Source organism: Frieseomelitta varia, unplaced genomic scaffold (assembly GCF_011392965.1).
Source record: "Frieseomelitta varia isolate USP_RPSP 00005682 unplaced genomic scaffold, Fvar_1.2 scaffold_798, whole genome shotgun sequence".
Taxonomy (NCBI): Eukaryota; Metazoa; Arthropoda; class Insecta; order Hymenoptera; family Apidae; genus Frieseomelitta; species Frieseomelitta varia.
The window spans coordinates 6062-33098 of NW_025110587.1; the positions used below are offsets into that span (position 1 = coordinate 6062).

Consider the following 27037-nt stretch of genomic DNA (forward strand, 5'->3'; position numbering starts at 1 on the left):
GATGGGTTTTTCCATATAGCACCTTTAGTATATTAAAATTAAAAATTTTTAATTATAAAACAAGGTATTAACACATTTCATTTCTATTTTGCTGTTTTTGAAAGTAAGAGATCAGCTGAACGCTAAAAACGTCGGACACGAAAAAGCATTAGATGTCTGGTCTGTCCTACTTTTAGTCAATGGTAATATTTACCAGACGGAGGAAGTCGGTTTTCATTTTTAAAATGAAAATACCAAGTTTTTATATGATACTCTATTATATTTATGCCATTACGTTTATCTTCTTCATTATATTTATTATATTTGTTTTGTGTTCGCCGTATAAAAATTTAATGGTTTTATATTAAACAGAGCTTTTGTTTAGAATATTTTATATATCTTTTATATAGTTTAAACATTCAGATCTTAAAGACTTCAAAAGTATAAAGCATTTTGCCGAATCTCAAATTTCATACTTATTTCATTTTTATTCGCAACTGTGATATAGGTCTATTCCTTTTACTTACACGAGACGAGTAAACCAAGATGTATGGTTATGAATGAGAACTGTCATATTTGCAAAAACGGCACAACGGCAATGCGTTGTTTATCCTAAGTAAATTTATTCAACTCGTATTATTTTACGGAAAACTATCATATTGGTATGATATTTGAATATTAGCAAGGTGATAGTGAGTTTCATTTGTAAAATGCATAATTACATGTATTTATAAATATATATATATATATATATATATATATATATTTACTGCTTATTCTTAACCTTAATGTTAAAACTTGTACAATATATACGAATTTTGTTTACATTAGGGACAGATATAATTTGCAAAGATTTTAACAAGTTAATGGAGAGGTATGTGTGTACTTAAATTCTGTATCAAAAATGTAGCAAAATGTCGGCAAAATGCTTTTTAACATTAATGATTAATAAGCATTTGTTGTAACAGATAAAGTAATAAACTATTATTTGGAAGCAATGAATGTACAAAAAATGTTGCCGATCACGTCGAAAGATTCAGAGACCAAGGACAGTGACGGAAGAGGTACGATTAAAGTTATAGATCGTCCAACGTTCATACTAAAAACGAGAGAAGGCGAGAACAGAGCTGTGTCACCAAATCAACGCAATGGTGGTAACAAGTAAAAATAGTTCCTTGCTTAAAAATAGACGCCATGTTACATTTTTGACTCGTTATTAAATATTTCGTCAAATTTCAGAAAAGAAGGTGATTCGTCTACCAATGTTCCAACAAAGATACAAGATCGTGAGTCTTTCTCTCTTTTTAATTCTACATTTGTGTTTTCAATGCAATGACAAACTTAACAGATATGTTTTTTCTAGCGGCTCGTACTGTACTATCAACATGTCCTGAAATGACAAGTAGTGTAAAATTTATGGATGAAAATATGCAACTTTGTGAAAGCCCTCTTGAATTCCTGTATGATCAGCAGGATTTCTTAGTTGTGGGATGTTTAGGAGCTCAAGGTGTTGGAAAATCAACCATAATGTCTCTTCTAACATCTAACATTGCGTTAGTATTGTCCGAAAAACTTGAATTGCACGATTGTACAATTTTCTAGAAATGGGTTCCAAGTTTTAATTTTTATATTCTCGAAACTCGAAATTTTTTTGCGTTTCAAGGGGTTCCAAAAGTTCAACATTTCAACTAACTCGTCCTTTGTAATTTTCTTACAAAGCTTTCTATTTTTTTCTGTCAAATGTAATCTATTTCATTGATATAGGTCTGATATATTTCCAACTCAAGATACGTCACATCATGAAAGTGGTGCAAATTGCACTATTGGTATCGATTTTTTCGTGACAAAAAATCGAGTAATATATCTGGATACACAACCTATACTCTCGGGATCTACTATAGATTATTCCACGTGTTACGATCAAAAAAAATCTACAACGGACTTCATAAACACAGAGACTAATTTAGAGCTGCAATCCTTACAATTCGCAGCATTCCTTTTTTCAGTTTGTCACGTTATTATATTTGTGCAAGATTGGTTCGTTGATCCAAACTTAGTTAGGTAAGCGTAGCAATATTCCTACTCCGATATAAATTTTTCAAATTACAATACAATTCGTAGATTTTTACAAACTGCGGAAATGTTAAAGCCATCCTCTACTAGCAATATGGACCAAGATTATGTCGAATATTATCCTCATATTGTGTTTTTACATAATAAAGCTGAATTGCAAGATTTTACGCCTCACAGTGTGGAGAAAGTGAAAGTAATATATATACATATTGTTAGAGGCATAATGAATTATTGACAACTTGAAAATGTTAATTATATACGTCAATTATATTAATAACATTTAATTATTTGTGTACTTTCAGGAATTTTATAATAAATTATTCTCCAGTTCTAGATTACAAACCCACAGTGGTTTGGATTTGAGTAATAATTCTATGGAGGCGGGATTAAATTTATTTTTTGTACCTCGCATTGTAAACGAAGGTACGGTGTTTTAACAATTGCAAATTAAGGCCTTGTGTCAATTAAATTTTTACTTTTCAGAAGAACCTACAATACGCCAAAACCGGAAAAAACTGATAGAAAAGCTAAAAACAAAAATACATGGTGTTACTAGAAATCCAATGACGCCAACTACCCTAACAGAAAAAAATTGGTAGAGTTAAAATCAATTCATTTTCATTGTATTTTATAGCAATCCATTTATAATTAAATTGCATAGGTACCACTATGTTTCAAGAGTAATGGAAGCGATTAAGAAGAGTCACCTTTCTTCAGAGTATGGAAGGTTAATGCCATAATCTTCAGTTACGCTACATGTGCAACAGATGAGTTTCGCGTGAAGCAGTGTGCGAAAAACATTATGAGAAGAAAACTATAATAATAGATTGTTTAATGCAATTAACGCATTTTTTTTAACAAAAAGTCATCATCATTTATTTAGATTCGTAATGCATAATCACAGAAGTTGGAAAGTAATGATTTTCTACGTTTTTCTGAGTGAGGTTTTACATGTAATAGTAAATGTAAAATCGAATAAATCAAAGAAAAATTGAAACGATATACATTATCGTAATTATCCCATCGTTATTGCAACAACAACAAAAAAAAAAAAGAAAACATCTTTCATTCGTTGCCAAACACATTGAAACAAATCAAAAAAAGTAAAGTTCGTTTACGAATAATCTTCTTGTTCGCTATCAGCCTGCTGCATCGAGGCCATTTGCGCAACTGCTTGTAATTGTTGCCACTGTTGTTGTTCAGCAACTGCTTGTTCTTCTCTTGCTTTTGCAAACAATTCTTGTTGCTGCCTAAGGAGTTCTTCTTCCGGAATTCCTAAATTTTCTAATCTAGTACTCTGTCTTCTTCGCTTAGCCGCAACAGCTTTGCAATCTCGCAAGACTGCCTCAGCTTCTGCGCTATAATCTCCAAATCCAAGCTTTTCAAGCGCTTGAAGCACATGTTCGGCATTAATTGTTTTCTTCTGCTGCTGATTACAAATTTCATTTGCTTCAGAGGAAAGTAAGTGAATAAATTCCGTGCAACAGTTTAATATCAATTCCCGGGATTCGTTTGCTACGCGTACGTGTGGTAAAATTTCCTTAATCATTTTGTTGATCGACGCACGTGGCAAGGTCAATTCATCGTCTTCCGTCGGTGATATGGCAGCCGAGGCCATGTTTCTCTACAAAATTCAAACAAAAAATTAGTTTGTTTTCGATGTGTATGTCTATGAATCGTGAATTTATTTCTGTCACTTATTCAACTTTTTTAATTTTTATCGATCTATTGAATATATGTATTCTGGATTCTAGATCATAAATATCGTACGTATGTATGTACACTGATTGATTTTTGAAATTATGCCAGGTATTTATATATAAAGCAGTAAAAAAAGAGAAAAATAATAATAAAGAAAAAGACCACTAAATATCAACATTATCTAAATGTTTTCCTTTTTCTTGTTCCCTGTGTCTTTGAATCGGCACCTTAAATTAGCCAAACTGTTAATACAGGAGATGTAGATATAACTACATATTTAATATTAACTATTGAGCTTATCGTGTTATCGCGCACTTGAAAATTTTATTCCTCACCGTGAGAAAAATTATCTGATAGATTCTTTAATGATAATACGTTCACTCTGTAAAAGAAGATAACTTGGTAATCCTGATACTACAATTAAATACAGTGCAATTACTCGTGTTTAAATCATTTATAATTGAAAAATGAAATGTTAGTACGAATTCAATCGTTGTTAATATATGTTGCGCTCGTTTTATCTTATTTATACAACGAGAACTATGCGAAAAATACGAACGAATTTGTTGGAGCTGTACGAAACTTGAGTGTGAAATTTTTACAAGGTTGGAACTATAAAGAAAAGCACGATGCGTACAAGTTCTTAAAATTGAATATATCTTGGTTGCCACCAAATAGCATTAAGCAGCCGTCTTCTTATAGGTAAATTTTTATCAATAATGCATAAAAGAATATTTTGTTACTTTGTTGTTGATTTGTCTTGTTTTGCATACGATAGCGTCATAGTCACAGGGACACCAATAAGGGGAAAGAATGTCGCAGAATGCCCAAAAGGATCATTTTTCTCTATATTAAAGGGTAACGCAAAACACAACATAGTCTTCCCTGAATACAATGATTTATTTAATATCCCAGATCTATATATACAACCTAACTGTTCGTACAAGGTACAAGTCTTTGCCAATCCAAGATCAAAATATGTACTAAATGCACCTGAAGTAAGTTCTTTGTACAGGATACAAATATAATATATACGATAAATGTAAGTGATTTGTGTAAAACCAATGAGAAGTTTGCTTAAATTTTATAGGTAGTGTATACAGTCCCAAGTAATTGTGTTAATGCCAATACAACACTACCAATTCCAAAAGTAAACACTTTTCAAAGAGAGGATGAGATTGTTGTAACTTGGAGCCCAACTTTTAACACATCCAACGTTCAATATTATAAAATAAGGTGATACATACAAAGACGATTCAATGTATAATTAACTTGCTTATTTAAGCATTTATTTTGTAGCATTGGTATACCGCTCTTTTTATCAAAGAATGGGTTACCTGTATATAATATGACAGAATTAGCACTAATACCTGCAAATAAAACTATATTTTCGTGGGATTTAAAAGCTAATAATCGGCACGCAAAGATTAAAAATGGCTACAAAATAGTAGTCAATGCTGTCAATCATCATGGATGCACTGGATCAGCAGAAGATATCATTATACACTCCGTATCACCGACGAACCGCAATATAGTAAGACACTACTCAAAATTACAACACACCAAGTAATACATACAAGTGTATCATTATTTTCGTTCATGTTTTTTAAATATTATTTTTTAGTGGCTTATATCAATTGGAATATCAACTAGTTGTGTTCTATTTGGAATTGCAAGCTTCCTATTGTATCGCAACTATAATTTCTTTATAATACGTAAAAGTAGTAAGCCTGGAATGCACACAATTTCTGGATATAAATGTAAATTGACAAGAACGATACTTCGAGCGTACAACGCTTTGTATATTAAATATGAATCAGAAGTAAATAGACAATTTTGTGTGTCCGCAACAATGCAATGCTTTTCTGCTATTAATATAAATGATTTTTCTTATCCTTAGGAAGGATATATAGTAGATACAGATAATTTGAAAGTGCCATTTAAAAGTGTAAGACTAATGCGTGAATTAGGTACTGGACACTTTGGAAAAGTATATCTCGGTCATTTGGATGATAAAGATAAAACTTTGGTCGCTGTGAAAATGTCTCAACAAACAGATATATCCAAGGATTCTGAAACACGGCAAGAATTTATAAAAGAAATTGAAATAATGAGAATAGCTGGGAATCATCCTCATTTAGTAAGCCTCGTAGGCTACTGCGTTCAACCTACAGAACCGACATGTATCGTGCTTGAATATATGCAAGGTGGAGATTTATTAACCTACTTGCACGATCAAAGGAACCAACAATGTGAGAAGATTATTCGATCGTCGTGAAATGTTATTAGCTTGTTACAATTTCATTTATAATCAACATGCTCCTGAAAAGCTGATATAATCTTGATTTCCAGTTTTGTACGACTCTATGTATTCTACCATGCAGAACAAAACAAATAATTACAAGTCTGACCAATATACAAATATTGCCAATAATTGTAGAGAAGGGATTGATGTTTCAAAAAGTAAATAGTTTGTCGATTTGTGACTATAACTGTATTTAATGCAATCTGAAAAATTGACGTAACTTTAATTTTCAGCTTTGTACGCCACGATGTGTTCTGTGATATGGAATAAAATAAATAGTTTCAAATCTAGACAATATACAAACATTACTAGTAATTATAGAGAAGCAATAGATAATAAAGAAAATTGGATTGGTAGAATAAAAGGGCATCAGTTTTTAAAATTTGCTACAGAGATTGCTGCAGGTATGGAACATTTGGAAGCTAAAAGGATTACTCACAGAGATCTCGCGGCAAGGAATATTCTTCTTAGTGCAAATTTGACTGTCAAGGTATTTAAAATAAATTTTTTGACATTTCTATTTTCGTTAAAGTTGAATATCTTTAACAAGGTCTAATAACAACGTTTAGATTTCTGACTTTGGGCTTTCTCGCAATGGTATATACATAATAAAAAACGCGGAAGAAAAGACACATCATCTCCCAATTAGATGGATGTCGCCAGAAGCTTTGTATAAATTAGCCTTCTCTTCGAAAAGTGACGTGTGGTCTTTTGGAGTGGTACTTTGGGAAATTTGTACGTTAGGCGATTTCCCTTATGCGAATGTACAAGATGATCGTATATTCCGTCACATCGTTCACGAGAACGGACGTTTGGAACAACCAGACAACGTTCCTCCGAGTATTTACAACTTGATGCAATCTTGTTGGGTTACAGAGTGCGAGAACAGACCTAATTTTACGCGACTGCTCTCCGAGCTACGAATTCTAACCGCATCCTCCAACAATTCATTCCGAACAATACCTAACCCTTGTTACGCACTAGCATACCCAGAAAAATTCACATAATCTATTCTACTCTGCACATTTATTTCTACACTTCTACTAACCATTTCCAACTATTCTTATACGTTTAAATACTCCAAACTTTAAAAAATACATAATTAGACAAAAGAAAAAAAAGTAAATACTACTTACGTTATTTTATTTATCCTACCTATCTAACGCATCCACGGACGTCTATCGAGTTACAATTTTTAGACGCAATGCATCTAAAAATTAACGACTCCGTTGTAATAATAAAATACACTGTTTTTGCTTCAAACAAATAAAATACAAATAAATTTCACTTCTCGTTTTTTCAAAAACTCCATATTATGCAAATCATCAGTATTAAAGAGAGTGTAAGTAAAAGAGAAAAATGTAATAAATATGTAATAGAAAAATGAATTTGATAAAACGAACGAATAAAATTTGCAAACAGCCTTTTCGTAAGTTTTCGTTTTATGAAAATCAACCTTTCAGTTCAGAGTTTAATCGAGCGTTCGGTATATAAAAAATTTAATTAGTAGGCACTGCAGCTACCGCAGGCACAATCAGGGGAAAAAAAAACTGATGAACGCGTTATCGTTATTAACGGCGTAATGGTTGGTTTTCATGAAACTAAAATTGTCGCAAGAATGAATTTGTTGACAGCAGAGGAAAATTGATTGTGACTGTACGATCTCACCGGTATTTTACTTTAAAAATATGTTTGTACCAAACAATGCAAGGGGAACGTTGTTTATCGTTTAGAAAAATGCATTCGTAAATTTTGGTTAGTTCAGTATTTCGATACTATTTGATCGTGCAGTTTTGCACACGTAATAACACACATAATTTTGTCTTCTTTTAGCGATAAACATTGACAACAGAAAGGGAAAAGAGTGCAACATGAGTGGAAATGCCGAAGTATCGGATACAATAGGTTATGACACAGCTGTGGATGGTAAGTCCATTTACTCTTATTTTTTTGATTTCTACGTTTATTTTTGCGTCGTAACTTTCGTTTCTCTTATTGTTATCAAAATTATACATTTGACGTATTCAGTCAGACAATTAGCTATTACGCGAGTAATGTTTCTCGTTAATCCAGTAGATTTGATATTTCTGTTAAACAATATTTATAACGTTAGTTCGTATGCTACTTGGTAATAGTATAAACCGACTACTCGTGTTTGACATTCGTTCGAGTGTTGGTCGAGTGAAAATGATGTATAAGCTGTATACTAAACGCACAAGTGCAGCGTTAAGTTGCCCAGTCAGGGAACTCGGACAAGTTAAAGATATACGTGCCCCAAGTGGAAAATGCAAGTGTTGTAACTAGAAGTGTTATAATGGTAGGTCCTATTCCAGCTATTGCAATATCTCTAGTTTTTATGTGACCTGCTGCAACAGCTATTGCATTTGGCGGTGTGCCTACTGGCAAGTGAAATGAGAAAGAGCAACACAGAGAAGCTGGCATCATCAGGAACAGTGGATGTATCCGTAAAGCGACGCACTGAAATAATCATCATATAAATATGTAACAATCGGTGTACGCATTAGCTTCTCAAACAAAACGCAAACATGAATTGGAAAATGAAGAAAAATGAACGTCATTTAGAGCTCCTTACCATTTCTGCCAAAACCGGCAAGATAATGTTCGCGACTGCAACGTTAGATGTCAGTTCTGTCACAGTTTCAGCAAACACGCATACAATAACCAATATTGCAAATGGATTTATTAATTTTAAAGCAACAAGAGCATTTCCTACAATAGAGGAAAGATTGGAACTGGTGCTGCCAGCTGAAATGGCAAATCCACCACCCAAAACTAGGATCAAACTCCAATGCATCTTCTGATTGATCATTTTCCAACTAATCATGCCTGGCGACGGTTTGGTTGGACGATTAATCGGATCCGAGTCAAATGCTCGGAGGAAATCTAGCTTGGACGGCAATACGAAGAAGAGAATGGTGACGCAAGCGGCCGCTGTCGAATCTTTCACGTGTCTGCAAAGAACTACGTTTGTTGCGGACATTTTGTTGAAACGAGTTTCCGTTTCAGCAACAGGAAAAAGAAGAGGATAAGGGCAAAGAAGAAGCAAAGAAACTTGGAAGAATATCGAAGGAATAACAACAATCATTAACTTCTCAACGACAGTAGCCCTACTCCTAGTACCCTTTCTACATGCGTGGAACATGGTGACCGAGAGTCACATGATACAAGCTTAGAAAGATACGAAATCAAATCTTACGTATGACGTACGAAATCGTTGAGAAATTAATGAACTGGAGAAAGAAAAATGATACCTACAAATTAGTAAGATAACTTGGCCAGCCCTCTGTGAATCCAGGATTTCTAAAGAACCACAGAAGTACAACTGTAAAAAAAAGAATGCCAACAACAGACTCGTGCCACGTAATTGGACCGAGTTCTTTGTATTTTTTCTCAACCACGGTTGCTGCAACCTTTTCTCCTTGCAGCCCAATATTAATGGCTCGTGCATCTTTGCTGTCCGGTCTGAACATTCCCATGTACATAACTTGAAGCCAAAGCCACGTGAGAAAACCCATTAGAAGCATCGGTGGGACAGAGTAAAGCATCCAGGATGCCAGACTGATACCCGAACTGTTTGGGAATCTCCTGCAACATAAGTGAACAATTGTCTCTCTCTCTCTCTCTCTCTCTCGTTACACTTAATCGTTTCATAGTTTACGAACGGTATGTCGTTCATCAAATGCGCTTACTTCTCAAAGAATCCTTTTAACGTCAAGTTGGTGCCTGTCCCAACCAGCGTACCAATGCCACCGAGACTAGAAGCGTATGCCGTCACGAGATAATAAACCATGGTGGTATGAGTCGGTTTTTTTGTCCTATGATTATTACAGAAATAAATTAGCTATCAGCACTATCAGCAATTGGCAAAGAAACGTGGCTTTTTTTTTTCTTTCTTTTTTTCTGTTCGATCGGATTAACAACTTCATTTGTTCATTAATGAAACTTCGTCTTCCTTCCTCTTTAAAGTTATATAATTACTTCTCTCAAAAGTGTGTTTGCGTTCGTCTTTGTTGTCGGTTGTTGGTCGGGCCACGGAATAATTGTCAAAAGTCAGTGAATAAGAAGCGCATACAGCGCAATATTCTTTTCGAGTGTGAATATACAATAAAATGCAACCATCCCATTAATAACATAATTGACACGATCGTTTAAATTGATGAGTTTATGACTACGTACGGTTCTGTTCCCTCTTCGCCGCAGCTGTTTTCCTCCTGATCAAACATATTACCCAAACCTTGCTGAAAGTCCAAAGGAAATGCAAATGAAATTCAAATGAATTGAAAGACATTACGACTTGATAGCGGTTGATAAGGTAAGTGTTTAATTACTTACTGCTTCAAGTTCTAACAGAACGGTTTCGACTATGGGTAACATCATGGTGGTAGCAGCGGTATTTGAAATCCACATGGACAGGAACATGGTCACGCAGAACAAGCCCAACGTTAGTCTGTAGATTGTATAATTGTATATGCACGTTTTACATAATATGTACAATCTATTCGTGGGTACGTATTAAAAAGGTACATATTGATTTCATCTAAACTGTGATAATTGAATCTACAAAGCGAGCAATTAATCGTTCAGAATGATACAGTCAGGCATCAAAATGGTGGCCTTCAGAATTATACAATCATGTAATCATGAATAAAATGAACGAAATGAAATCGTGTAATCATGAATAATCAAAAGTGAAATACGATTCAGAAAATTATTTTTCGAAACTAGACGAAACTAATAAATCGGCAGTTATTTATTAAAGATAAATATATAAATATGTAGGAAAGAGCAAGTATGCATTATATGAAAACCGACAAATAGATTGTGAATATTTGCGCAATTTATTTGTATTTATTACCGATCATTTATACCGATACGATAGAAGAAATGAAATGATTGACGGACAAGTGAAAGATCTAATATTTTTTGTCATTTTGAGTTACCTTCGGTGGCTGCAGCCAATCATTTTAATAATTAATAGCGCGATGCGCATATGCAGGCCGGAGTTTTCGATAACGATTGCAATCACCATGCTACCGATAAACATCATCGTAGTGTCGTTCATATAACAGGTGCAGGTGTCGACGGTATTCATTATGCCCATCAGTGGATAGAGAACGACAGGAATTAAACCTGTGATTGGTAAAGGGAGCACCTCGGTCATCCAAAACATTGCCATCAAGCCAACCACGTACAAGCATCGCATCGCTCTTACCTGTGATCGATCGACACTTAATCATTTCCATCCATTTTACAAATGGACAAACAAACAGGAAAATGAAAAATGCAAATGACATTCACATTTTCGTCTCGAAATGCACAAATTTATATTTTCATTTGTTCACTGTTTGTTTGTGGACACGCACGTATACAGGCATGTGTACATAAATGGTTTTCTTAAACGATGCTTTTACCGCAGTGGAGAAAACTAAGTGGAAGATGTAACACGTAACGCAAGAATGAGAACAGAGAGAGTAAGAAATAACAATAAAAAGAAATTATGGAACAAAGACACAGAGGAAGAGCAAGAAAGAAGAAGATTGGCTCACACAAATACCAAAGAAACAGGCATTGGCGTTGGTTTAAAATTTATGGAATCTGTCGTGTTTTTCCATTCAAAACATACGCATAATACGTACTTACAAACGATGCTTGTTTGTAAGTACATATATGTATTAAAAAGGCAATGTTTTCGCACAAGACATCTGTGATTTCTAATCATCTCGATGATATCAGTGGAAATTAATACTTAATTCGAATGATAATCCTCCAGGTAAAAGGTAAAACAACACTTAACAAGCTTTTGGAAAAAAAAAAAGACGAAAGGAATGACGAATGATGATGTTGAAAGGGTCATCATTAACTAATACAAGATGTTTCTGTTGGTACAAACCTCGGTAGTATCGACGACGACGATAGGTAACAAAATCAGCGGCCATAGTGTAATCACGAACGATCTCCAGTAGATTGAGAGAAATCGTATCAACAATTTGCCAAATCCGTCTGTTCTTGTTTTTCTGAAACAATATAGGTTAAAAATAAAAAAATAAAAAAAATGAAACGATACGTATCTATAGACACCGATTATGTACACACTGAAGAGATAGACGACGCGATTGTGGATTTTTATGCGTTTATGGAAAACACAAGGACTAGAAATGCATAAAATTGTGATAGTTTTGAAGTTTTTTCATTGGAAAATTTATCGTTCGATAAATTGCTGTTTGAATTAGTGAACTGTCCTGTATGTAAATATGTACATACACGCATACGTACGTACATATATAAAATACACGAGGAAGTAAATATAAAGAAATGTAGATGAAGATTTTTATTTATTATCTGATAGAAAATAGTAGTGTTATTGGGCTTGATCGGAAATTTGCTACGAATATAATAGAGAGTAGTACAACTTAATTAATTTCATTCGTAACGTCAGAAACGCGTCGTTTCATCCGTCTCCCCTTTACGTAAATTACGATTAATCGACAATTCATGAATTGCTCTCGAATATCGTTCGTTCTTCAATTATAATTTAAAAAAAAAAAAAAAAAAAATGCATACCTCGTATTGGTGGGATCGGTAGTTTCCAGATATAGATCATTAGCCTGCGAAGCCATCGTTGTTCGTCGATGTTTGAGCCAAGAGCCATGTACTTACTTACCTACCTAGAAAAGAAACCGAAATATAGCTATAACGTCGACGAAGTGTTTCTCTATTCTTCGGAGAAAAGGACAGGGTAGAAGGGATAGGACAGGACAGGACAGGACAGGACAGGACAACGCAATGATTTCGACGCGCCGTGACGAATGAACTGAGGCGTTCGCGCCAGTTGAAAGCAACGTGTCTCGTTTTGCCAATTAACGGTGATTTCAAAACCGATATTTGTGTCTGCATTGTTTCCTCACAAGGATCAAATCGGCACGTACTTTGCACGTACGTACGTATATACATATACGTGCAAAGAATTGCGCAATTCTTGTTTCTTTCGTTGCTGTTACCTCTGCCCTTCTCTCTAGTCCCTCTTTTTGTATCGTATACTCGGATTACGGGCTAAGTAATTTTGCTAACAAGCGACACCGAACGAGATTGACCCCGAAGGTCTTGCACGACGGGTCGTCTAACCCCGTCGTCGTCCATTTCACGTGCATACATACATACATATATACATACATACATACATACGTACGTACGTACATGCATTCGTTGTGTTGAATTCCTTCCTCAACTCGATCGCGTCCTGGGACTCTTGAAACTGATTCCCTGCCTTGTGCTATCGTGCTATTTCGACGAATCTCCGTGTCGTTTCGTTTCCATCTAAAAAGAAAAAATCGAAAAGCATGTCAACGTCGACATTCAAACAAAATCGTCCTCCCTATGCGTACACATCGTGTTCACCCAATTGGATTTCATCTTATTCGCGACACGCGATCTACATTTTTATAATGGAACGATCGATGAAATGCCAATTATGTATCTTGTGTTCTAAACAAATTCTAAACTCTCTATCAATTCGAAAAAAATTCTAAACTTTATATCGATGGTTATACGTGAACCGATGTTTATTTGTAATTCCCTTTATATGGGAAATTTAGAGAATTTATGCACCTGACGCACTCACTTGCATGAGTAGAGTAACGTGAAATGATCAAAGGAATAACATTTAGTAATTTCCATGCGTTTTTACTTTTTTAATTGCGTTTGTAAATAAATGATATAAATGTCATTTCAACTAAGCCAAAATACGTTTGATCAATTAATATTGTTACCATTTGTACAACCATTTACAAAATTATATTACACGAGCTCTCGTTCCAATTTTAATTGTCTTAATTGTTAATTTAATAACAGTTGAGACAAAAGGGGTGTTTACAATTGTGCAGCAACAGCAATCAACCAGTTACATCGAGTCTTTACGATTTCAAAACGTTTGCAATTACACCACATTCTGCCATATTAACGGTTTAATCTAAACTTGTTAATCGAGTCGAATCTATCGATCGAAAATATCTGTCCAATTCTTGACGGTAAAAGTCAATAGAGAGCGGATATTGTTATTTGTTCATTTATAGAAAATTCACAAGTGCAAAAATGCAAGAAATGCGCTTGGTATAAAAAATATATGTATGTATGTATACAAAATACTCGTTGTAATTTTTAGTCCAAATACAACTAAACTTCAATATCAGATATTCTAATTTTTATTATCATCACGTGTCAATTCTAATTTTTACAATAGATTTTGATATTGAAGAATTATTAAAATATAAGGAACATAATGGATACAGAGAAATTATTGTATTGTATTGTATTGTATTGTATTGTAACGAGATCTCCTCGAATCGAGTCTCCTCCGATTGGTAAACTGGTCAAAAATCGGAACGACCATCTGCGCGACTATCCTTCGTGGATGTGCACCTTCATCGATTTTTTTTTTTTTTTTTTTTTTTTTTTTTTTTTTGTTGCTTTTTACTGATACAGAATATTTAAAAATACCTTTTTTATCGATGTTGCTGCTTTTCTGTATTCTTTTTCTTTTCCGTTGTTATCGCAAAGTTTGCGATCGAAGTCTGACATCGAATCGAGGCAGTAAGTTACATATACACGAATTCCGCAAGAATCAATCATACTGAGCTCACACCGACCAGAGACGAAACAAAAAGATTCACAGGATCGAAAGTAAAAGTAAACGAACGTCGTCGTTAGAATGCGAATTAGAATGGATTTATGGGAAATTTAACATTTGTTGTCAATTGCCAAAATAATCGGAACGACTGTTATCGCACTATTTGTCAAAAATTGCAGTTTTTGATAATATCGATCTTTACCATCTTTTGAGACAGAAATGACACTATGTAGTAGAAATGGTTTGTCACGTCGCTTTAATCCTGATTAATTACTGTATGTAACGTATTGAGATATACAGGTTATATGTATTATACATACACATGTATGTATTTCAATATCTATTCGTAAAAATAAAATGCGTATATAAAACATCCAAAAAGATATAATATATACGCTACTTGTTTAAATTAATATTTTTTTAATCATATCCACGAAAAGAGAAACTTGTGCAAATACCGGTCTTCAAACAATTACTTTGCTGCTATATTCTGCTTCTCACAACTGTAAAATTGCCAATTAAAATTTTCAGTTCTTATACAGGCAATAGATACGAGATGTACGCGATAAATAATTGTAATTGTGACTCGAGATTACAGGATCGAATAAGTCAATCTTACAAAACTTACCGTTACAGTGACGCGCTGTTCATGCCATTCATTTTTTGTTTAGGTACGAGTAAATTTGATTTGCAAATCTTATCAATTTATTGTCGCGATAATTCCCTTCAATTATATTTAGAGTAACTTGATTTGTATGGTATGGTAGAATGACTTGAGAAAGCTAGATAAATAAGATAAAAAAAATTTCTTTCCGAACTGATAGAAAAGAACGAAAAATATCTATAGTTAGCTGTGTGCGCGTTCTGTGCGTTTTCGCACCTTTAAATTTCTCATAAACATCCGCAGGTTACTTATCACGTTATCGCACAATATAAAAAGAAATATGCAACGCAAAATATAAAAATTGAAAGTTTCCTGGCGATTTTACAATTATAAGAGGCAATAGGTGCATAACGAACATAAACATTTGAGAAATTGAAGATCGACATACGGTCGTATCGAGTGTCCAATGCTAATTGAAATCGGTTGATTCGATATCGCGCGGGCAATGAACACGAATGTGCATTCGAACACGAACGGGATCTCGAATCACTGTTGATTCTTCAATCAACGTGTCACAGTTCGTACGCACTATTATCGTCGCGCATATTCTCGCTCACGGACAACGAGAACTCGATCGTCGCGCATATTCTCGCTCACCGACAACGAGATCTCACCAAGCAGAATCGAGTTCCTTCTTTGATCGTCGCACTCACTTCTCTCTATCACTGCTTCCTTTCGTTTCGTTTCGTTTCGTTTCGTTTCGTTTCGTTTCAAGAAAGAGAATTGAAAACTATTCCCGATCAAAACACAATCACCCCTTTCTTCATTTTTCCTCCTCTTACTCAACTGTCGCTTCTTCTGCCTCTCGTTCCGTCTTTTCTTTCTGCTACCGTCACTTTTTCCTCTTTCTTCGTCTTCTTCCACTTTTTCTTCTTCCGCCTCCTCTTCTCCTTCCTACTTGTGTTTTCTCGTGTTTTTTTGCTCTTACCCCTACCTCGTGGTACGTCCTCCGGCTGCTTGGTTGGTTCTTCAACGACTGGTAAGTGAACTCAACGAAGCAGCGACTCGCGACAGACGTATCGTTCCCCGTCTCTCGACCTTGATACGTCGATGTTCTTATTGCAGGTTCAACGTAAGCTTACCAATCACCCAGGTGGAATTCGAATCCCTCGGTGGGACTAATATCTTTTTCGCTTCGTCCCTTTTCTTTCCCGGGATATGTACGAACGTGAATTCGAAACGTGGGGACAGAGATCCAGGTTGTACACTAGGTATAATACGTGTATACGACACGTGTCCTGAGAATTGGCGACGAATTGGCGACAAATTGGCGTCGTGAATCCCATTCTTTCTTCTTCGTAAAAACTTTGTAAAAATTCCGCCGATATTCGTCGACTTGATAAATTACCAGTGTATAAATATCCCTTGATTTTGACATTTTGTCGTCGTACGCGAGGTAACTAGGTAACGAGTGTTATTCTTGATTGTTATTCATTTAGTAAGATTAATTGAAATTTTCCAACTAAATACACACATTTCAATTTCAATGGTGGAGAGTAACGTAAAGTAAGAGCGACGATGCAGCGTTTAAATCAATCTAATCCCGCTAGTAATTAATCCCGCTCACGCTATCGTTCGTCCTCGTGTTTATTACGTGTGACGCATCGCATGGTTCAAACAGACCGCTAGTTGGGGAAAATGCAAACTTCGTACCGCTCGGTCAAATGTCCTCGGTGTCGAAAAATTTCGAAAAATTAATTGTACGAATAAGTTGATCGTTGTGAATCTTTTTTCGTCAGACTTTTTCCCACGAGATGCAATGTCAGGGCGGTTAAACCGTTGTTGAAATGAAACATATTCAATGATTTCATAGGTCTTTCGTTGGTTTTTTCGCACTTTTTTCTCGCATGACTTTTTCTGACGATTGACACTGAGAATCTGATGGCCGATTGTTGCACCCTCAAATTGTGAATCGGCCACTTGCAACGGATCCAACAGATTTATCACGTTCTCCCTCGAATTTCATAGTTTCTTTCATAGACAAAAATTGAAAATTTGTACACCGCAGATCCAAATTCGTGGGTCCAAAACGACAAAGTCAGTTAGATTCTGTCACTTTCGTATTTTATGGCTAAATTTTGTCGGTATACTCTATGGATGTATTCGACCGAAAAAATATTATTTCGTTGTCCAGCTTCGTTAAAAAATTACAAAATACGGCGGAGACGAGACAGTTTGGCCATTCTACTCTACGTTTATTCCGACTCTAAAGTTTTACTAGTCGGTATCAACGAGTTTAAAAAGAAAAAAAAATTTTTTTCAGAAAAATACAGAGTTTACGCGAGCATCTCCTTCGCGGTATTGTTGTTGGGTGTCGGAGTTCCTCTTTGGTGGCATACTACCGCAGTTCCACGAGTATCACTCCCGTATGCTGGAATCGAGGCACTTTCCGATTTAGACATCAATATTAAAACGAAAATTGTCATCGTAGCTCTGTCTCGAGATCGAGCTGAATCATTGGTGCACGATATAAACGATGCCTTTAAAAATGCCAGTAAGTAAATGAAAATGAAATGATCTTTCTTTCTTTCTTTCTTTCTTTCTTTCTTTCTTTCTTTCTCTTCCTTTTTCTTCTTATTCCGTAACCCTAGTTCGACAATTCGTCGAATTCGCACGTACTAAGTAAGTAAGTTTTTAAATTCGGTCTTTTTCGAACAATCGTAAGGACGAAATACTTTTTCTTTCATTCTTTTACGGCGAGAAAATCTCCTCGTACCGACTTGCATACGTATTTACATACGTAAATCCTTCCCGACGCGACTCACACCCTTTGTATGTTGCAGGTATCTACCAAATAGAAATTGTTTATCACGTGATATCCAGTAACTTAATGACTTCCGCGTTTACCTATCACGAATTGGAGAAAATAGCGTCTGCCTTCGATCTCGACGTTGGACAACTTCTGCTTTTGGAAACAAACAACTTGCACGATGTGGTTCTCGTTGGTTCGAGAAGAACCATTTACTTTTCTACAGAGACTAGTAAGCGACCGAGAATTAAAAGTAAAATTTCACCGCGCTCTTCCGGAACTCGATCCTTTTCGTCGATACTTTCTTTGATTGAAACGGCGATTTTCATTTTAGCTACCTCCACTTTAATTCGAGTACTGTCGGAGTGGATATTACTCGAAGAGTCGCTGGCCTTAACGAGAAATGCACTCACCGAACCGACTCTTTACAGCCTAGATGAGGAAAACAGACGGAGGTTCCCGGCTAACCCGGCTTACGATGTATTGATCACTCTGGTCAATCCTGATCCAGAAAAATTGAAAGTTACTTGGGATCTTCGAACGATGACCGAAGGTGCGTAACTAAGAAAGATCTTTCTACGATTAACGCTACTTTAAAACAATTTTTCCAAGTTGTAAATATTGTCTTTTCATTTGCTGGTAACAAAAAAAAAAAAAAAATCGTCGAATCGATTTTATTTCATGTTGTACAAAAGGTACTCAATACATACCGTATAGACGTATTGAGATCAATACAAAAATTTTAACAGAATTCTGAAGTAGATACCAACTTGCCGTTAAAGCTGAAAAATTTTATTGTTTCAAGGCATTTTGCGAAATAAAATCAACAAATATTTCTTACTAGAGTCACTTCGAAAACATATTTCCAAAATTATTTATATTACTTCAATTATTTAAAATACCTCCGTTCTGTTTTTGCACACCATGGTGTTAACCATGGTAATGGGGAAGGACTTGTGTAGACTCTTGTTGTTATTGTTGTATGCTCTTCATTGTTCATATCTACACATATTTTTTTTTTTTTTTTATATATATATGTATTTTGTGTTTTTTTTTTAGAGTACGTCGAGCCATTTCTTTCTGAGCTGTCGATCTTGAGCAACTTCTCCGTAAAGTCTCAGTGGTTGTATTTACTACCACTGGATGTTAATCCGAAACGAGTGCCTGATAGTAGCCCATTAGGTAGGCATTTTGCACTGTCGGAAGACGTTCTGCCTCAATTAATCACACCGTTGGAGAAGAAGCTAGGTGTGTGTTATTCGTATTTTCATTTTCCTATAAGAAACAAAATAAAATTGACAACATTTATTACATCAATAGCCTCACAGGTTAGCCTCCGACCAACTATCAACTTCGTTATCTACGCTGTTCCTTGTGACAGCGCTCCGTTGCATGTTTACACGCGTTCTGGACATCGATGGAAAATCACCGCTAACGTTGAAGCGTTTCTGTCACCGAGGTACTGCTTCAAACGCCTCCAGACATTTCGAAATTTTTGCAATTGACGAATTTTCGGATTAACTCGCGAGTAAGGATATTACACTTTCTGTAACGTTGTCTAATACGTTGTCTTTTCTGTTTCGTGACCGTGTAGATGGGGTGGTGTAGTCTTGATTAATCCACCCGTTGAAGCTTGCATAGCTGCGAAACCCGATCAACCAGTTACCATTGTTCCTGAACAAACTACTGTTGTTGGAACCTTTCTTACCCAATTGAAACTTCTTTTGGGCATTCCAGAACCGGTATTTATTAAATTTTCTGTAAAATTTCTCATTTACATAGTTGTTTTAACCTGCTTTCTTCTTTTATTGTCGATTTTATTCTCGGTAACATCTGTGATGCTAAGTGATTGCGATACTACTCTATTTTTTCTTTTTAGAAATTCTTGAACGGTGTTAACGCTCTTTCTTTACCGGGATTGAAACTGCACGATTGGGAAGTCGATGTATTGTTACGTATACGCACGATCGAGCAATTAACATCGGCGAAATTGACTCTTCAATCGCTTGCTCAGCTTCTTCAGGAAATTAGCAACATTGTGATCACAGATGTTGTAGGGCACAGAATAAAGACAGCTTTACGTTTGGTAGAAGATTCGGCTGAACAATTAACGCACGGTGATCTAGCTACAGGTTTTCTGTTAAGCAAAGAAGCATTTGTTACTGCGGAAGCGGCATTCTCCGATCCAACACTCTTTGCTTTACTATATTTCCCCGAAGATCAAAAGTAAGACACATTTACATCGTAAGGATACTACCAAGGCATCCTTTATGTATTTTCGCCAAACTTTTCTCATTTCTAATTGTATTTCTTTTAATTTCAGATACGCTGTATACACACCTCTCTTTTTACCAGCCATGGTACCAGTTTTGCTTTCCTTGAAAAATATTTATCGCTATTATTCCGGTCGAAGAACCAATAATCTTTAGAACTGCATCAGGTTTTCAACCAAGTGTCAAGTGTCTAGTTCTTCTTGTTCTCTTTTTCTTTTATCGTTTTTAATGTATCTCGTCGCTGAGTCATTTCCATACGTTTTATCTAGATAAAAGTCGATGAAACAAACAAACATCACGAATAAAAACAATATTTTTTTTATTGTACAAAGAAAATGTTTCAAGTTATAAAAACAGCAGAAAGTGTCGGGTGAATCAGTGAGTGAATGGTGAGAAATATAGAAGGGACTAGGTGAGTGAAAGATTAAGAAAGAGAGACAGAGACAGAGAGTAGTAAGAAGAGGTGTCAGGGAGGGACAGAGAATGCGCTGAGCTGTTTAAATCATTCCAAAGAATATAGAATGGATTCGAGATAATTTACATACAGTTAAATTTAACCTTTGTTTGTCCTGCATATTTCTCGCACACAAACAGGTAGTCTAGAATTACAATTGCCTCGTAATTTCTATTATCGACGGACGAAATACGAATCCGTATGATGTATTACGTTTGCGTCACAGCATATAATATAGTATAGAGTAGCGCTAGATAAATCTGTTTATACACAGGTATACGCGTCTTTTGTTCACATTTACGCACACAAATTTAATACTACCAAACGTCTTCCACGCATTCTCATACATTCTTTTTAACAAATTTCAAATTAATTATCATTAAATCGTTAGAAACAACTAATAATCTATGTACAATACACGTATATCAATCCTCAACCGGTTACCAAATGGTTACAAAATTATTGAGTTGAATCGTTATAAAATGTATGTTCAACTACCACGAGAAAATTTCATTGAGAATTCAAATTAATTTAACATGGCTCGTTCGATATAAGCCACTTTATGATAATGAAATCCATCCACGTGATAAAAATGTAAATATTTTTTAACTTCAGCGGTCTAAATAACACTATTATTTTTCCTCGTCCAATAAACTAATGTGTATCAAACGTTTATCGCAAATCTCACAACTATTGCGGATTCAGTGGATTCTTTACCTAATTAGAATAAGTGCAAATTCGGTTTTTTTTTTTTTTTTTTTTTTTTAGATGTTCGATCGATCAGTAGTTGAACATTATCGCTAATAATAAAAATAAATTAATTGGTGAATTGAAAAGTTTACTCGTATGAAAAAAAAAAAGGTACAAATATAAACAGCAAAAAAAGAAGAAAAGTGGGAGCAAAGGAGGGACGGAAGGAGTTGAAAAAATTAAAAAAAGGGAGAGGAAATAGAAGAAAAAAAAAAAATTAACAGAGATGCTGAACTAGCTGTATCGCATGTTGCAAAGCATCTGCGATATTCTGAAAAACAGGTACACCTTCGCGCGTCGCGTAGTCCGACAGGTACATTCTTCCCCGATTGTAGTCTTTTACGGCTTGTTCGGTTAGCTAAAAGAAAATCTTTTATATATAAATATAATATTCAGAGTTTCACTCAATGGAAAAACAGAGGATTACACGGTAAGAACAATAAAAAAAACGAAAAGATAAAACAAAGGAAGAAACTACAGGAGAAAGAATACAAAGTCTATAGGAGTGCAAGATAAAAAATACATATTTGTGCACAATATAAATCTGTATATTGATAGAAGACAAGGCAAGAATGCTCACCTTTTCACCAGAAACTAAGCAGTCTTCGGGAAGCGTTTGAACGCACAGGACTAATTTTGCGCGTAAACCAATGAGGTGAGCTGCCAATGCCATTATAGTGATACCACGCGAATGTTGCGGTACAATCAACAATATTAACCGAGAATTCTTCATCCTCTGCAATTCTTGCGGCAACACTTTTACATTGTACTCGTTCAGGCTTGATCGATACAAAGACAATCCACTAGATCTAAAACGAGAAAAAATTTACATGTAAACTTACAACGATATTGTCGTAATGGCGACAATCGAAAGAACGTTACATCTCGAATGCTCACTCGATCGAGGGTATGGCGGTCGTTTCTAACCAAAACTGATCTTTACCGATTACTCCAACGTACAAGTCTCTCTTCTCAGATTCTGGCACGAAGAAATTGGTCCAATCTAAAAAGTTGAATGGTCGAACGAATCGTACACTCGACTGCTCGTGAACGTTTTCGTGAACAATTAATCAAGGCACGTCCCGTAACGACCTGCTTGCTAGTTCATACGTACTAACGATATGCACGCTATTACAGATCGTGGGAAGTTTTTGAGAATAAGAAATACCTAAGAAACGGTTAAAAGGTTGCACAATAGCTCTGCGAAGAAATTTCGATGCCTTCCTACATAAAATACTCCAAACTGAAGGTATCTCACTTTCACAAGAGACGCCGTTGCTTTTCACCCTCCAGGCTGATTCCGTAGCCAACGCACAAAATTGTTCAAAGTTTATCCGTAATTCCGTTGGATCCTTCTTTGCTAGAAATCCATCATCTATCAACGTCCTATACGCTTCTGAAAACACAGACAGAGTAAGAACAGACAACATAAAAAATACAGCCAAGCCGTGTACGGCACTGTTCGTTTCACATAAAAATACAAAGAGGTTATTACCCGACTTGTTCACGACACTGAGAAGCTCCGTCATCGACGATACGTTGCATTTAACATTCGATTGTAACGCTATCCAAGCCTATGAAGACAGACGTGTAACATACGTTTTAATTAGTTTTTCACAGGTAATGTTTGTTTTTCTATAAACTTTTTTATAAATGTGACAAATAGACAAATTACGTACGTATATATGTACTTACTTCTTCCAAATTCACGGTTCCATTGTCATTCATATCCATAGACCTGAAAATCTCTCTGAGCATACTGCAAAAAAATAAATTATAATATCTATCCGACACAATCACATTTACATAAATTGTGTATGCACAGTTTCAGAAAAAAATTCTTACAGCAGATCCATTCCATTTTGACCGAATGATATTTTAATCGGCCTAATACCATCATCGGCATGTAGATCTTGCACGTGAATTTCCTCGCGTAGCACCTATCACGAAGACAGAAGATTTTTTTTTTTGGTAGGAACACAGTTTACCTTGCAAAATATCGCAAGGTAACCCTTACTTATTCTTATACTCGTTCTATCCACTAATATTTCTATATATACCTTGGATGTACAATTCAGAGCAACCGATACACTTTCGAATATTGGTATCCTTTGTCTCTCCATCAGATACTGAAGTACTAGCAATCCATTCATTAGGTCGCAATATTCTCTAATGACAACAAGTATTAGAATATAAGATTAATCGTAACAACGAAAAATAAGAAAAAGCGAAAACAAAGCGCTTACTGAATAGACACAGTTTCGTCAAGTATCGTTTGACCTTGACGATACGGATAAATAACAAGAATTAAAGACTCGCGGCGCGTAGCTGCCAACTGAGCTGCTTCGATGATGCCTGCACTATTGCGTGTTTGATTATCGATTACGAAGAGTAACACTTTTGCTGTTTGCTTCGCTTCGTATTCTTGAGCTATCAATTCCGGTCCCCAGTGCGATACTTGCTAAAATACATTATTTACAATTATTAGAGATACACCAAGCAAGAATGAACACCATACGGGTTACATACAGGATTATAATAAGTGATTCCGAGTCTCTGTAAAGTCGGTATCGCTATTTCTGACCTCCATGTGGTTGGATTGCAAGATCCACCCAGAAATACCTCATATGCCATTCTATCTGCAGAAATAAACGGTACAATCACGCTATGCGGATTTATACACGCAAAATCACACATATTTAAAATATATGCAACTATATATATGTACTAACTTGAAGAGCTTTTGTTGTTAGTACCTTTTCCATCACAGTGTAACAAACGAGTGGCACTCATAGAAGCGGCTGTTCTGGAATAAAATACGCATGAATTAATCACGATATAAGGAAACAAATTATTCGTAACTTAAAGCAATACTATCACACTCGAACTACAAAAATGTCAATCTCTATCTGATCTGCAAGAGGATTCGATATATATATACACATTTGATTTATTTTCATACGTTTATCGAGTTGAATTAGTTGATTGTAAAAAACGCAGATAAAAATTGATCTCAGTTGGAGTGTGGTAATGCTAGAATAGTCTTATTACCAATGAAGTTAATGTAATACTAAACATACTTCCAAATATCAAATCCTTTTGCAACAAGGAAAAGCATGCTACGCTGCATCGTTGCAAAACTATTTATTTTGATTAATTATAATCAACTGTTTGATACTTTAAGCCTGTAACATATACCCTTTGTTGCATTATTCAAAGAAAGTAAGACAATAAGTTGTAACAAGATAAATATTTGCATTACCTTTCACTGCACAAATGTGCCAATTCAGTAACAAAGATATAAAATTCTTGAAGCATTATATAAGCAAAAGGACCAATAATCAAATAATTCTTAGTAAGTTGCCACTCTTTGTATATATGCACCCAGTATGCAAGTGACAACATTACGTATCTTTCTTTTCCCTGAAACAAAGTCACAAATTCATTGAAAATTCATTTATCAGTTAAAAACGCATGAATCATATATATTTTCTAAAAATTGTACTTACATAGATTTTGTCGATATGAACTGTTGACACAAGCTTGAAAAGATGTACAAGACTTCATTGTTCAAACTGATGTGCGACTATACAAGGAATTTTTGCTCATTCAAAATTAGTTTACTCTTTAATCATCCAACAGAGGAGAATTTTGAATTTTCCTATTTGGGAAGGGAAGAAAATTATTACTATTACTATTATTATTATTATTATTATTATTATTATTATTATTATTACTGTTATCATTGTTATCATCACCATCATCATCATTCTTTTTGTTTTTTTATTTTGTTCAATGCATGCTATCTCAATGCTATATCATTTGTGATTACAAATTACACTGTAAATAGAAAGAAACATTGAAATTTCTTTTAAATTTACGTTTTGTAAGCAGAAATGCAAAAGTATAAAAACAAAATTACGGTTATTATGTAGATAACGTACATATTCAGAGCAAACGAGATGTAGCATTACTACTAACAGACATACACGTGGAAGTGTATCCATTTAATTACCTACTGCAACTACTCACTGCGACCCATTGAGAACTAGCGTAAGTTCGCAAGGCGATGGAGAGCCTGTCAGGCACACTAACCTTGACGATAGTTCGGTGCTGCATGCCCACGCACGAAAAACATATGTGGTAAACTTCAAAGGGAAAAGTATCGGTTCCGACTGCATTTCACGTGCATTCGTTTACGAGTCTCAACCACGAACGAAGAAACGCAACAATGAAATTTAGATTCCTTAGAAAAATGAACGGCGAGAGATCTGATTGTGCACTCCCGCTATTGCTCATACTTATTTATACACCGTTATATTTAAAATGTAAGAACGCGTCGTCAAAGAGGCACTGGCTGCTCCGACGGATTGCAAATAAATTACATTACTCGTAAATATTTTTTTTCCCCCGATATTATCTATGACACCGTGCGCGATATTACTCTCCCGCGAAAAGTTCTTTGCGATTCGAAAGCACACTACGCTCAATTCATATCGAGTTCCCTCGAAATCAGTAACCGTCGATGAAATCACAGATCAGCGCTACCACTGTTAAACGTCGCGCTTTGTATCCTTCTCCTTTTCCATCTTACGCACCTTCTCTTCTCTTTTTCTTTCACCCTCACTCCTCCGTTCTCATCGACGCGATATCCTTTCTCCTTTTCCTACTTATGTACCTGTACGATTAATCTATCATTGGTTTTCATTTAAAGGGAGACTCACTATCGAATAAACGATAATTTCGTTTTAACGGAAAACATGTTTAACGATACGTCTAACATGTTTCGCGCAGTCGCGACTGTAATTCGGCTATTGTTCGCCTCTTTCCTCTCTCTATCACTTCCCGCCACTAGTCTGTACGCGTGCTACACTACTGTAGATTGCGCGCACCAACTTAAGACCAGACTCGAGAATGACGTAAACCTCCAACAATGAAGAGTGATGTCACACACATCGAACTTCGCAGAGGTTTTCTCTCGTCTCTCACCATCGCCATCGTCATCGTCATCGCCATCACTATCACTATCACCATCACCATCACCATCGCCATCACCATCGCCATCACCATTGCCATCACCATCGCCATCATCATCGCCATCGCCATCGTCATCGTCGTCGTCATCGTCATCGTCATCGTCATCGTCATCGTCATCGTCATCGCTATCGCCATCGCCATCGCCATCGCTATTGCCATTGCCATTGCCATTGCCATTACCATTACCATTACCATTACCATCGCCATCGCCATCACCATCGCTATCAGTATCGCTACTCAGGGACTTTCGATTTATAGATTATTTTATTTCCTTTTAAGTTCACGATATTCCAATGTTACTTCTCCAACCGTTAGAAATCTAATTGTACTCTGTGCATGAGTTCTTTTCTTTTTTTTACGTTTTATTTCTACATAATGATCAAATACATAACAACGGAATACTTTTTT

The 27037-nt window shown here is 35.5% G+C and overlaps 5 protein-coding genes across 13 annotated transcripts; 3 read left to right on the forward strand and 2 right to left on the reverse strand.

Annotated features, from left to right (window-relative positions):
- The first annotated feature begins 346 nt into the window (after positions 1-346).
- LOC122536096 (protein SMG9) lies at positions 347-3054 on the forward strand. The gene is made up of 10 exons (XM_043668163.1): positions 347-671; positions 811-865; positions 948-1140; positions 1219-1265; positions 1343-1532; positions 1744-2040; positions 2101-2245; positions 2355-2475; positions 2536-2647; positions 2714-3054. The coding sequence occupies exons 2-10, from the start codon at positions 856-858 to the stop codon at positions 2790-2792; spliced, it is 1194 nt and encodes a 397-aa protein (XP_043524098.1). The 5' UTR covers positions 347-671; positions 811-855; the 3' UTR covers positions 2793-3054.
- Positions 2901-7461, reverse strand: LOC122536100 (protein Dr1). Of its 6 annotated transcripts, none has more exons than XM_043668176.1 (2): positions 7214-7461; positions 2901-3676 (listed from the first exon to the last, which is right to left on the reverse strand). In XM_043668176.1, the coding sequence occupies exon 2, from the start codon at positions 3668-3670 to the stop codon at positions 3167-3169; it is 504 nt and encodes a 167-aa protein (XP_043524111.1). In that variant the 5' UTR covers positions 3671-3676; positions 7214-7461; the 3' UTR covers positions 2901-3166. The 6 variants fall into 6 exon arrangements, with proteins under 6 accessions (XP_043524111.1, XP_043524108.1, XP_043524110.1 ...); XM_043668173.1 differs by having other exon boundaries at positions 7195-7358; XM_043668175.1 differs by having other exon boundaries at positions 7188-7236.
- LOC122536092 (vascular endothelial growth factor receptor 3-like) lies at positions 4039-7410 on the forward strand. Its single transcript, XM_043668157.1, has 9 exons — positions 4039-4455; positions 4532-4751; positions 4844-4989; positions 5053-5287; positions 5378-5575; positions 5654-6005; positions 6106-6216; positions 6292-6548; positions 6628-7410. Exons 1-9 carry the CDS (start codon positions 4226-4228, stop codon positions 7063-7065), a joined length of 2187 nt encoding a protein of 728 aa, XP_043524092.1. The 5' UTR covers positions 4039-4225; the 3' UTR covers positions 7066-7410.
- Positions 7209-26630, reverse strand: LOC122536101. The gene is made up of 23 exons (XM_043668179.1): positions 25688-26630; positions 25102-25253; positions 24855-25015; positions 24325-24398; positions 24122-24231; positions 23839-24053; positions 23653-23761; positions 23438-23532; positions 23288-23351; positions 23088-23166; positions 22761-22988; positions 22490-22595; positions 22173-22401; positions 21881-21950; positions 12641-12731; positions 11970-12093; positions 11020-11291; positions 10412-10526; positions 10256-10317; positions 9769-9894; positions 9335-9664; positions 8652-9030; positions 7209-8536 (listed from the first exon to the last, which is right to left on the reverse strand). The coding sequence occupies exons 3-23, from the start codon at positions 24995-24997 to the stop codon at positions 8285-8287; spliced, it is 3273 nt and encodes a 1090-aa protein (XP_043524114.1). The 5' UTR covers positions 24998-25015; positions 25102-25253; positions 25688-26630; the 3' UTR covers positions 7209-8284.
- On the forward strand, positions 7898-21239 carry LOC122536094 (GPI transamidase component PIG-S). Of its 4 annotated transcripts, none has more exons than XM_043668159.1 (9): positions 7898-7984; positions 17630-17860; positions 18150-18347; positions 18450-18668; positions 19175-19363; positions 19436-19574; positions 19710-19857; positions 19995-20341; positions 20439-21239. In XM_043668159.1, the coding sequence occupies exons 1-9, from the start codon at positions 7930-7932 to the stop codon at positions 20542-20544; spliced, it is 1632 nt and encodes a 543-aa protein (XP_043524094.1). In that variant the 5' UTR covers positions 7898-7929; the 3' UTR covers positions 20545-21239. The 4 variants fall into 4 exon arrangements, with proteins under 4 accessions (XP_043524094.1, XP_043524096.1, XP_043524097.1 ...); XM_043668161.1 differs by having other exon boundaries at positions 19175-19297; XM_043668160.1 differs by lacking the exon at positions 7898-7984 and adding an exon at positions 16402-16438.
- Positions 26631-27037: the final 407 nt, after the last annotated feature.